Here is a 12,450-nt window from a genome sequence, read left to right as displayed (position 1 = left end):
CTACAAACATACACCTTTGTTTACTTCTGTGTGTTGCTCGGCAACCACTTTGTTGGAACCACAACTGTTTCTGAGGAACTACATTGTTTGGTGGAAGAATACTGTTTTTATTTGTATCATTACACTTTATTTGCTCCGTTTTATTCTGTGAAACCTTACTACATATATGGAATAACCGTTTTGCGCTTCGCGTCGTACCCAACAACAATGCCCCTTAGCTGTTATAAATTCATAGTAAACCACGGCTTCTTGGGGCTTATTGCTTTAATATATAATATTTATTATTCACAGGTTTTAAAAATGAAAAAAAAAATCAGTGAAATCTCAGACGTTTGTAGGAGAATATATAAGAGAATAGAAATGGTCTAGTTATTCGTTTTTTAAATATTGAATCTCCTAGAAGTTATGTATGCACAGTCTCTATAAAGTTGTTTTTCTATCACTCACGCGATCATTACCCATTCATCAGTGATTGGAATTGTAGTTTTGGGAGCCCTGTATCATGGTGTAAGTTGTGTGTCCTCAGGCGAGCTCTAAAGATGCGGGTCAGCTGGCCGCGGCGCTGCATCACCGGATCCTAGCCCTGCGGAGTCGTGTGGAGCAGGAGGCCGAGAGCGCGCCCCTCCCGGCCGAACCAGAGATCCCGCAGTCAAACGAGGACGACAGCGACGATGACCAACCCGCTAACAACAGCAGCGGCATGGGGAACTCCACAGCCAGCGGTACGGTCTTTTACATGGGTGAACCAGTACTGAAATTCTGATGCTTATTGATAAGCCAGAAATATTTCTGTCAAGGACAATAACCAATAAATGGCTGAAAGTAGAAATCGAAATCATTTTCGATAGAGTTTTATATACATTCACTCTATAGTACACTCTCATAAATCAATATATACTACATAGCAAAACTCGGCTGCATGATTGTTTATATTGTTAAATATATTATTGCAAAGCGCTCTCTAGAAAATTGAATACATAGTATATCTAACTTAATCGGCATATATACAGTAAACCTCTCCTAAAGCAATATGTTACATAGCAAATCTTGATTGCTTTGTTTGTCGCAAAATGTAAACTATATCACCCAGCTCTGATCTGCTAAATGTGACTATAAGGCATGAAGTTAAGATATTATAAACATTGACATCATGATGTTCTGTTTCGGCTAGTTGCCAAGGCAACATTTCTTATTTTCTTGATGCACTAAACTTGATGTACTGAAATACTTTTTTACAAGTATAAATACACGACTAACACAAAAATATACTAAAACTGAAATTAAAACAAAAAATACATAAAAATAAAAACTTACTATAGTTGTATCCCAATGATAATGATAATTTGATGACTGCTAAAAACTAAAATCTGTGTTTTGTGCTGTTTTATAAGTGAATGTAGTCATTCAGTATTACAGTAATACATTATGAAATGCGAACAACTGTTCATTTTAAAATCTGTAGACTGCTTTGATATTATAATATGGTTTATTTGTTAACATTAGTTAAATACAGTACATTAGTTAACTTGAACTAACAATGAATATATATATGCACCATTTATTATCTTTAGTGTTCATTTCAACATTTGCTAATACATTTTTTCAAATCAAAAGTTGTAACATGCACTGTGACTTAATGAACAATTAGACTTTTATTTTAAAGGTTAATAAATGCTGTAAAAAGTGTATTACTCGTTGGTTCATTTTAACTAATGCAAAATGATTGCTGGTAACCAGCAGTTTTTAGGGCTATTTCTATCTGATTTAACTCACAAATCTAGTTTTGTTGGTATAAATGAATGTATTTAGGTGGATTCACCGACGTAAAAATTTTTTTTGACTTGAATGAAACCAGTTAATGTAGATGTTACCATTTTTTTTCAGTGTAGTTTTATAAATTAGACCTGTGAATTTGACGAGTATTATTAATATCTCAAATATTGAGTAATTAAGAAATACCTAATAGGCTACGTTCACACTGCAGGCAAATGTGACCCAAATCTGATCTTTTCAATTCTGATTTGTGCCACTTCCATATGTGGTACTAAATCCGATCCATGTCAGATGTTTTGCAGTGCGACCGCAGTGTGAATGGTCATGACTTTTACGTCACTCTAGATCGCCGTAAACATAATTCCGCGCTGACGGGAGACACTTAAAACATTTTACATACCCAAAGTTATCAAGACAGTTGCGAAAGGTAATCAGTGGAAGTGTGATGTGTCAGAACTCATGTGTGTTACAGTGACAACTCTACAAGCAAAACATGAGGGCTCGTATCATAAAAGTTTCAAAACTTTGCTTTCTTTTGTCACATCCTTGACTTTATTTTTTCATATTGCCTGTGCATAATTTCGCTGGCTTCTGCAGCAGATCACACTATAAATAAACGCATAATCGCTTACTTTATATCCTCCGTGTTTACTTCCGTTTGACGGCACGCTGCGCAAGTGTTGCCAAATCCACAGTTTCCCCGCGGAATTGGGCTACTTTTTCCTCTGTTGCCGCGGGATGTTTTTCAACTTCGTGGGTTGACGCGACCCCACTAACGTGATTTTTACCTTCCTGAACATGATTGGGCTAGTTTTGAGAAAGAATTGGGCGGATTTTGTTGTGAAAATCTGGAAACCCTGTTCGTATCGTTCTTTTGCGCATGCGGATCAGTTCAGAACCATGATCTGTTCTGGAAATCTGATATTGGCCACATTTAAAACAACAATGTGAACAGCTATACAAAAAAATCGGAATTGAGCACTAAGGCTCGCAGTGTGAACGTAACCTATATTGACCGCTAACTGATAAGGTATGATTGCATTGCAGCCTGTTGTTTTCTAGTATATTTTCTGCGTTAACGTTGACTTGTTTTCTTCCAGGTAACGGTGAGAGCAGCGAGACCCCAACGGCCAAGAGCACATAGCATCCCAACCCTCTGCCCGACCCACAGCCGCCCACCGGGGTTTTTAGCGCAGGCATCTCTGCGGACAGCCCAGACCGGCACGGCCCCCTCGGACCGGAGCCGTGGACCCCTGGAGCGGAGTCTCTCTCACCCAAACCTCTGTAGTTCATTTTCCCCTCCAACATTTATTGTAAATCTGGAGTTTTTTTTTTTTTTATCATTTTGTTTGTTTTTTAGGTTTTTTTTTTCCACTTGGACTGCAAATAAACAAGCAAATTAAAAAGACAACAAAAAAGGAAAAAAAAAAAAAAAAAACAGACTTTTCCATGTATGGCATCGGACTTGGTCGCTCATCATATTGATGAGCGTGAGGGTGTTTCTCTCTCTCCGTTTAAGACGTGGCTCATCAAGACTGCAGTTTCTACCGTGGGACCGTTTTTTTTACTCATTCTCTGTCTCTCTATCTCTCTCTCTTTTCATTGGCTCTCGGCTTCACCGTGACCTCGCCGCATCATTGCGCTTATCGGCCAATCGGCTGGCTGGAAGCTCCACGGTCACCTGACCTCTGCTGTGTTCCGTGTAGTTGTACCATTTTCCCCAGCTGATTTCTGCCAGCTTCTCCTGGATATGCTCACTTTCTAGGACAAGCTGACACTCTTACTAGTCTGCTAAGATGATAGTTAGATTTCTCATTGGTGTTAACGAATAAAGGACTTAACGGGCACACGGACTCGTGCTGTAGTGAATCTGTTTCTACATCCGCCCCCTGTAAAAGAGAAAAATATTTTCACCCCAACATCCCTTGAAACATCAAACTGAGTTGTGTAGCTTTGTTTAGGGGCAGATAATGTTTAATATTTCTTTTTCTTTCCTTCTTTCTTTTTTTGTTTTTTAGTTGATCTGATGAGAATTTAACATTTAAAGCAGCATCTCGGTATGTTTTTATTTTCCATATTCTGAGGGTTTGTATTGTGTTGGCCTTTTTTTTTTTAAATATCGATTTACTATATTAACTTTTTATCCATTTTCATGTCGTTTGGAGACGATTTGTCAGAAAATGAAGATTTCCTTCGTGTGTTGGAAGTTTGAGTGCATTTTAGACAGGAAAAAGAAAAGGACAAAAAAAAGTGTACCCTTGAATGTTCTGTAAATTTCTATGCGTATATTATCGCTTACTAGCACACCATGTCTCCGAACTCCTTTACAAAATAAATAGTAATATCAAAGGTAAAAAAAAAGATGAAACATTTGAAATAAAAATTTGTCTTATGTCAAAACGTGGGCCTCTACTTCAGTTTCTCACCAGGAATAATCCATTGATTTTCTTGAATTTGTTAATTGTGGATGAATCTGAATGTTTTTGGAATTAGTCTCTTCTGTTCACCAGTGCTGCATTTGATCAAAAATACAGTGAAATATTATTAGAATTTAAAATAACTCTTTTTCACTTAAGTATATTTTACAATGTAATTTATTCCTTTGATCAAAGCTGAATTACTCCAGTCTTCAGTGTCACATGATCTTCAAAAATCATTCTAATATGCTGATTTGCTGCTCAAGAAATATTTCTAAATATCAATGTTGAGAACAGTTGTGCTGCTTCATATTTTTGTGAAAACTGCTCCATTTTATTTTTCAGGATTCTTTGATGATCCTTCTTTGAATAGAAAGTTCAAAAGAACAGCATTTATTTGAAATAGAAACCTTTTGTAACATTATAACGTCTTTACTGTCACTTTTGATCAGCTTATTGCGTCCTTGATGAATAAATGTATTAAGAAAAATCTTACTGTCCCAAACTTGAGATTGTTAGTTATTTTGGTTAATTTGGATAGGACATGTGTGATGATGTTAATGTTCAGCAGATGGCGCAGCAAACACGCGATCGCGATCACAAAAACTGCATCAAATCAATAGAAGCACCAGTTTACAGCCTAAACCGCTGCTGCGATTTATCAAGTGATTGAGGAGTGTTTGTCAATGAAGCTCTTTTGAAGCTGATGTCTTACAAGCCCGGGTTTTGACAGCTGTCACGCTGTTTACTTGCGTCCCGGTCAAGATTCACATGCGTTCATTTCGTCTTCTGGGAACAAGCAGTGTGAAATATTAAAGCAGGATGTGGAAACCAAAGAAGTTTAATTAGACACGATTTCAACAAGTAAATATTGTGCAATCGACACCATTTCAGTAACATTTTGTAATGACAAATCGAATGCGTCGAAATTGATTTCTGAGGACTGATGAAGATGATGATTACAGCTTCCATGCATTCTTCATCATGGTGATGAAATACTCATCGCTGTCGACAGAAGCACTGACTCCGCTGTAATAGTTCACAAACTCCTCCAGCGTCACCTGTCACGGGAAGAAACGAGAGTTTAGCACGTTATGGACGCTTTCAAAGATATCATTTTATTAGAATACACAGCACATTTTGACTGGCATCAATTAATAAAAATGTTTTACCTTTTTCCCCCATTATGGTGGAGTTACCAGCAGGACTAAAGGCCCGTTCACCTCAAGAACGAAAGTTCACGTCCACACTAACGCATAACGTTCTGTTTATTATAGGCAGGCGCTGTTTTTGTTGTCTGCCGCGCATTTAAAGAACGACTTTTAAAACTTTATCTCTTTTGTATTTAGTGTAAACGGGCCTTTAGCGTCCACACAAATGCACGTTATGCCCGGTTCAGACTACACTATTTTAGCCCGATTTTGCCACGATTTGCTTGACGTAGGGTGTCGTGGGGATTCGTAAACGACAATGGGCGTCGGGATGCAAGATTCCATCGTTTCAGCTCGTGTAGTGTGTCATAGTGGACGACAACCGATTCCGCGTCTGCGATGCTTCACGACAGAAAGACTAGCATGTTTAATTTTTTTTCCGTCGTCTACGACGAGTTCTGTCACATTGGCGCAATGTTTACACTCTTGTTTTCGGAAGTCAGTCGCTAGTTCCGCCTTCTCGATGACATCACGAGCGTCATTAAAGACGGCACGCGATGAATGGTCGGGAAGCAATGTGTAGTCTGACATGTTTCTTGTCCACGACGCGACGATTTTAGGAGTCAAAATCGTGTAATCTGACACAGTGACTATCGTGACCGATAAAAATATCGTGTAGCCTGAACCCGGCATTAATGTTTAAGTTTGGAAGTCATCCACCGTCGTTAAATGCTCGCACTCTTCAAAGCAGAATTCTGATTGGCTGTCAATGTTCTTATCGTTCATCAGCTCGAAACAATTGTTCTGAAACTCAGTCCAACGATATTATTTCCATATTCTAATAGAATTAGAACGACTTTTAAAACTTTATCTTTGTTGTTATAGCCTAGTTATCATCCTCAGAACACAGCAACGTTCTGTTTATTCTAAAGGCGCACTGCAGTTTTGTCATCTGCCGCTTTAAATGCTCGCGCTCTTTAAAACAGGATGGACTCTGATTGGTTGTAATTGTTTTTATCGTTCATCGGCTGGACAAAAATCGTTCTGAAAGTGATTCTCCACTGTGTCTTTATTATAGTTGTGATGCGAACTTCATAATCTCATAGAATTAGAACGACTTTTAAAACTTTAAAATCTTTATCATTATAAGTGCTAACAGGCCTTTTCTGGACATTAATAACAGCTAACCTTTGACTACTTGAGTTAAGTGAAGCACCATTTCTCATTTCACATGCAAAGAGCTCATTTACATTACAGTCTTAAATGTTCAGATAAAAATGATATCAAATAAGGTGATAAACAAATGCGAAATTCTAATTATGAATAACTTTTTTTTTTTTTTAAGTGTAATTTCCAGTTATGTATAAAGTCCTAATGTGGTTTATTTATTTATTTATTTTGTATAGATTAAATTTAGTAGTGGAAGTGACGATTATTATGAAAGAAGGTGGTTAAAATAAGCTAAGTCTTCAGCCTACACATTTTTTTTTTTGGTTAATATGTAAAATGATATAAAATTATATTAAATATATTAAAATATGCGCACCGAAATATAAGGATGATGATGATGGTAATATTGTCTAGTCTGCAGACTCTTATCAGACTGAAAATGCATCCCATATCTGAAAAATTGGAGGTACCTTTCCATCTTTGTCATACGGAGAGTCGAAGTTTTCCAGGAAAGAGCGGAAGACTTGTTCTTCTGTCCACTCTCCGCTCTTGTATTTGGGGTGATGTTTGCTGTTGTAGACACCCTGTAGATCTTCTATGGTCACAACGCCGTCTCCTGTCTTATCAAACTTCTGAAAAGCCTGATCGATCACCTGTCTCCGTGCGCTCGACATGGGAGGCTGAAGCAAAGAAACAGAAGCAGGTTGCATTGAAATTAACACGGAAAACGTTTTTGTGCCCTCAAAACACATTCTTACCCTTAATTTCTCAAGAAACTCATCAAAGTTGATAGTGCCGCTTCCATCCTTGTCCATCATGGCAAAGATCTGCTGTGCTTTGTCCTTCCCCACAGACACGGCGTAGTTCTCCAGCCCCTTCTCGAACTCCTGGAAGTTTAGAGATTTACTGCCATCATCATCCATGATGCGAAACGTCCTGGAAAGAATTTATATTCTTAGTTAAACTTAAACATATTTTCATAATTTCCCCCCAAATCCTCTACCTTTGTAAAAGAATTAAACAGAAAGATGAATATTTAAAATACTGATTTATTACCTCGCATTGTCAAGAACATGTCCATGTCCCAAAATCCCAAAATTATATTTCCTATAAAAGTATATAACTAATTCAACTTAAAAACATAGCTCAGTTGCTGGCAGGGATTGTAGGTGGGGGGAGTGAATGTACAGCGCTCTCTTCCACCTTCAATACCACATTGACCCAGGTCTCGTCACTCCGGCTGGGACACGGCATCACAGTATGGTAAGGGGAGTAACATTTCCGTCACATGCTTGAGGTATTCGGCCAATCACAACGCACTGGATAGCTGGCCAATCAGAGCACACCTCGCTTATCAGACCGATGAGCTTTGTAAAAATCGACGCGTTTCAGAAAGGCGGGGCATAGAGGAGAAACAATAATGTACAGTATGTTGAAAATAATGTGTTTTTTTAACCTTAAACCGCATAAACACATTTCATTACACCAAATACACAAAATAATGTTCTTTTTAGCAGCATCATATGACCCCTTTAATTTTATGTATAATCAAAGTGTCTGTACATATCATTTCAACTCCTTTTTTACAATCTTGAATATAGCTGAATCTCAGTAACTTGAAATTGGTTACATTATTTTGATGAGTTAAAGCTACGAAAAAAACTAGTTGCCGTGACTTATTGATCATATAATTTTATACAGTGTTATAAATTAGAAATTAGAATTTTTCTTAGAAGGCTGTTTTAAGATTTATTAAGCTACATTCTGATTTTTTGAATAATGACATTTTCATTTCCATTTTCATATCATTTTTCAGATTCTCACTACTGTAATGCTAAACAGATAATATTTGATGTAAACTGCATTGTGAATAGTTTTTGTGCAGTTTTAATATGTTGATTTAAATGAATATCATTTAACCACAGCATTTTTACTGTAACAGAAAAATACTGCAATATGAAAATCTAAAATCTATCGAGTATCACAATTGAGAAGAAATCAACGACTCAAAAGTGAAGCATCTGAATGCACAGTAGGCTATACAAATTTTATGAGTAATGTGCTTCATTTTCATGAAAATTTTCTTTATGTAAAATACAGTTTCTTATTTTTTTTTCTTTTGATTTTGGGTGGAAATATGCCTTGATTTTGTGGTGAAGTATGACTTGTTTTTCCTGAGATTCATCCCATCACTGGTTCAGTCCCCCTGGTGTAACCTATAAAGTTAATTATCCTGTTCACGGGCACAGTGGTGATAATTCATCATCAGCTTCAAGCAGGAATCAAAACAACAGCTTTACTAATGCTACACCTCATCACCTCAGTCTTTCTTCGAAACCACAGACTCACATATATTCACAGTAGATTGTTTTTTAATAGACTGGGATATTTCTCTTGCCTTCCAAGACCCTTGATTCCCGCCGCGCCTCTCTTGAGGCACTGCTGCCTGAGCTCCTGCACTGCATCTGCGGCCATAGCACCTCAGCACAGTCTCGGTGGATCCACTTCAGTCGCCTGCAGCTTCAGGTTGGTCTGGCAAGAGATTAAGAATGCAGAAATGCACCGAGGTGGTCCTCAAGACGTCTCGTGGGCAAACAAGGAAGTGCTTTTATGTAGCGACTTCTGTTGTCTTGGAAACATAAACTCATAGGATGTAACCACAGCAACTGTAGTGTACACATAAACCGCCATAAAACACAATAGGCTACACTCATGTTTTACGACAGACTTGAGACTATAGGCTATTTCATCTTTCTCTATATGAGAAAAGTCGAAATGAAAAGTTCCAGATTACTGACATCTGCTTTATTACCATATTTATCAGAGTTTTTTTCCACAACGGATACTTAGGCACTTAATCACGTAGACTACGTATCCGTTGTGAAAAAAACAAAAAAACTAATACATTTAACAAATATCAAACGTAAAAACATCACTATACGACTTTTATTTAGCCTCGTCCTTAATGTAATTTCTGCTTTTTGATTCGTAGAAAAAATGGTTTGATATATAGATTCAGTCAAATAAATATGAAATATCATACCTGTCTTTTGCGGTGGTCTCTTGCGAAGTGCGCAGTCTCACGTGTTTCTCAGGTGCACCTGCGTGTTTCTCCGCCCCCCAAACTCAACTCTCTTTTTGATTGGCTGTAAGGCGTGTCAATCATTACCTTCTGCGTTCAGCATCTGTATTAATCGATAATCGTCAACATTTAAAAAAAACACATTCACATACATTTTTAAATTTATCTATAGCTGGGTTTTACTATAGTTTCTGCCAAATACCAGAGTTAGTCAACTGCAATTATTATTTCTGCAGTTGTTTTATATTGTAAAACGATATAGAATCAAATTTCAAGTGTAATAGCTACATTTCAGAATGTTTCTATAAATTTGTGTTAATGTCTAACTGAGTTTTACTCTAGTAACAGTAACTGTATAACCGTTATTAGGCGAAAACTGTGTAATTTTGTATAAGGCGGGAATGTTTGATCACGTGACGCTAAATCGGCCTGAAGGATAAACGCGTTTCTCATGAAATTCAAAATATGGCAGACATTTTCTGGTGTATTCATCTGTATTTACCACGGTAAACTACGACACTTCAGTACAGGTAAATTGTCTATAAACAAACCTTCTTCATGTCTGAACTAGTTTGTAGATTAGTTTGTTGTTTTAGAGTAGGCTAACCTGTCAAAACAGATTCTCATGGAAATACATCCAGATCACCTTTAACCCACAAATTTTTACTGCAATTCCAATTCCCATTCATTTATTCTCATTTGTTTTCGCATTAGTAGTTTTTGATTGTATTATTATTAAAGATGGCCCATAGATGTTCTTAACAGGTTTCATGAGATTCACCCATGATGTTGTAAATAGCTAGAAATGTTGATATTGTTTTTCTATTAAGCTGCTCACATTTACAGGAGAAGCAGCTGAAATGCTTTTAATTGCTTTCGTCTGGTGTGGAGTGGACAGTAACAGAGACAAACACCTCAGTTTTGTCAATTTGTACCACTTGGAGGAAGATTAGAATCTTGGACCAACAGAGAAATAGTGTATGCTTTCTTGTTTACTGTGTCTCAGTGGTTTTAAACATAAACCGGACTTCTCACAGAGCATTAGAGGTTGTATAGAGTTATTGGTTTCGTGGGCACAACAATGATATGTACCAGTGACCCACAGAATGAAGTGACCCGGATCTGATGGTCGTCCTACAATGGGCTAAATGTTTGCAGCCAATAGCAACAGTTGTATTTGTGGTCATGTTGAAATCGTGCTTATCAAGCTGCTCTGTTGATGTTTTCTCTGCACAAGTTTATACCACCAGTTTGATTTCTGTATGTTTTCGTGCTTTTGAACATTTGTTCAAAACATTTCAGTTAATTATGTGATGGTAAAATCCAAATAATGTGTTAATTAACATGATTTTACAAACGTACTGAGCCAGTAAGAAGTATTCACCCCCCTTGGAAGCTTTTATGTTTTACAACATTTAGCCTCAGAAGAATTAATTAGGCTTTTTTGACACCGATCAACAGTAAAATATTCTTTCATGTCAACACACATTGTACATTTGGCAGCTACAGGGTTTTTTCCTCAATCGTTCTGTTTAAAAACTGCTCAAGCTTGGTCAGGTTGCATGTTGGTTGTGTGTGAACAGGTGTTTTTTTTTTTTTTTTTTTAAGTTCACCCATAAATTATCAATCAGATTGGGATTTGCGGCCATATTACAAAAAATTGTGTTTAGTAAGGCAATTTGTGTTAGAATAACTTTTAGCCCTTCACTTGAGACAGTAGGTTTCTGGTGTATGGCCCCTGGTTTAGTTATGGTAGTCTAGTTGTCATTGGTCTCTTGGTGGCTTCCCTTAGATTTACAGCTTCTTGCGTTTCTTAATGATTGATTTAACTGCACTCCAAGGGATACTCTGTGACTTGGAAATCTTCTGGTATCCATTTCCTTCCTTGTGCTTTTCAATTAGCTGCTTAGATTGATCTAACCGCATAAACACGTTTCATTACACCAAATAATGTTCTTTTTAGCAACATCATATGACCCCTTTAATGGTGGTTCTGCCACAGTACTGACTCACCAGAAAGTTGGACCTACCAGATTGAGGTGTATTTATACACAAGCCCCTTGACAACACAGGTGATCTCAATTTACGTGACCTCTAAACCCAATTGGCCACACCAGCGATGGTATAAATTTGTCATATTAAATGGGGTTAATGCTTATGGAATGACTTATTTTGGATTTTACATTCTGAGAAATCTGTTTTCGCTTTGACGTTAATGAGTCGTCCACTTATTTATGGTATTGCTTTAATTTTTATTGTTTTTTTTATTGTCCTTACATCACCCCTTGCAGCAATCGCTTAAACATCAAAGCGTTGTAAACAAGATCTCTCCCACTAGAATTGAATTCTTCTGTTTGTGCCCTGAAGTTGCGGCATTGTAAATCTGCCGTCTACACATTTTGAAGTGGAGCATAAACAGGAAAGTGAATTTAAAAACTCAAGACAAATAAGCAACTTTATGTTTTGTTGTAAGCTGGGTATGTTTATTCAGCCGACTTTAGAAATTCCATTTGGCACAAGTGTAAAATAATAAATAAGTTTCTGTCTCCCTCCTGAAATGTCTAAATATAAATGAAAAGCATTTTGCAATAAATACCGTTTATCCACAATACAGATGCACTGCATCGACATTTCTGCTGTTGGTGTGAAAAAATCCAACACTCCCAAATGCTGATCATGATTAGTTGACATGGGAAATGTACAACAGCACACACATACATTTGCATTCCTGTAATACTGCCGCAGTACTTTCAAATCATTTGTACACACAAATACAGACACTAAAGCACTCCACTCCAATATAAATGGACAGAAGTAGAGTCACCGAACCCCTTGTCTTATTTGCATTAGCTTTTTC

At 37.2% G+C, this 12,450-nt stretch overlaps 2 protein-coding genes across 5 annotated transcripts in view; one reads left to right on the top strand and one right to left on the bottom strand.

The window, feature by feature from the left end:
- Window positions 1-4,289, top strand: part of LOC107750915 (ran-binding protein 3-like) — a 26,406-nt gene extending 22,117 nt beyond the window's left edge. For all 3 annotated transcript variants that reach the window (XM_016566489.1, XM_016566488.1, XM_016566487.1), the window contains 2 exons: window positions 527-722; window positions 2,874-4,289. In XM_016566489.1, coding sequence (XP_016421975.1) covers window positions 527-722; window positions 2,874-2,917 — 240 coding nt within the window. In that variant the 3' untranslated portion in view covers window positions 2,918-4,289. The remainder of the gene's footprint in view (window positions 1-526; window positions 723-2,873) is intronic.
- Window positions 4,290-5,025: 736 nt separating this feature from the next.
- Window positions 5,026-9,631, bottom strand: capsla (calcyphosine-like a). 2 transcript variants are annotated; one of them, XM_016566521.1, is made up of 5 exons: window positions 9,555-9,631; window positions 8,910-9,043; window positions 7,270-7,447; window positions 6,982-7,191; window positions 5,150-5,251 (listed from the first exon to the last, which is right to left on the bottom strand). In XM_016566521.1, exons 2-5 carry the CDS (start codon window positions 8,984-8,986, stop codon window positions 5,150-5,152), a joined length of 567 nt encoding a protein of 188 aa, XP_016422007.1. In that variant the 5' UTR covers window positions 8,987-9,043; window positions 9,555-9,631. The 2 variants fall into 2 exon arrangements, with proteins under 2 accessions (XP_016422008.1, XP_016422007.1); XM_016566522.1 differs by lacking the exon at window positions 9,555-9,631 and having other exon boundaries at window positions 5,026-5,251; window positions 8,910-8,986.
- Window positions 9,632-12,450: the final 2,819 nt, after the last annotated feature.

The sequence above is a fragment of the Sinocyclocheilus rhinocerous genome, unplaced genomic scaffold, assembly GCF_001515625.1.
Source record: "Sinocyclocheilus rhinocerous isolate Xijiao unplaced genomic scaffold, SAMN03320098_v1.1 scaffold1534, whole genome shotgun sequence".
Lineage (NCBI taxonomy): Eukaryota > Metazoa > Chordata > Actinopteri > Cypriniformes > Cyprinidae > Sinocyclocheilus > Sinocyclocheilus rhinocerous.
The sequence above is the reverse complement of the archived record's forward strand: the minus strand, read 5'-3'. Positions and strand labels throughout refer to the sequence as shown.

Coding starts and splice junctions, on each gene's coding strand:
- capsla (XM_016566521.1), bottom strand. CDS start 8,986: ATGGCCGCAGATGCAGTGCAGGAGCTCAGGCAGCAGTGCCTCAAGAGA. Junction 7,448..8,909: donor GGAATCAAGGGTCTTGGAAG/GCAAGAGAAATA, acceptor AATTCTTTCCAG/GACGTTTCGCATCATGGATG. Junction 5,252..6,981: donor CGTATGACAAAGATGGAAAG/GTACCTCCAATT, acceptor TTCCCGTGACAG/GTGACGCTGGAGGAGTTTGT.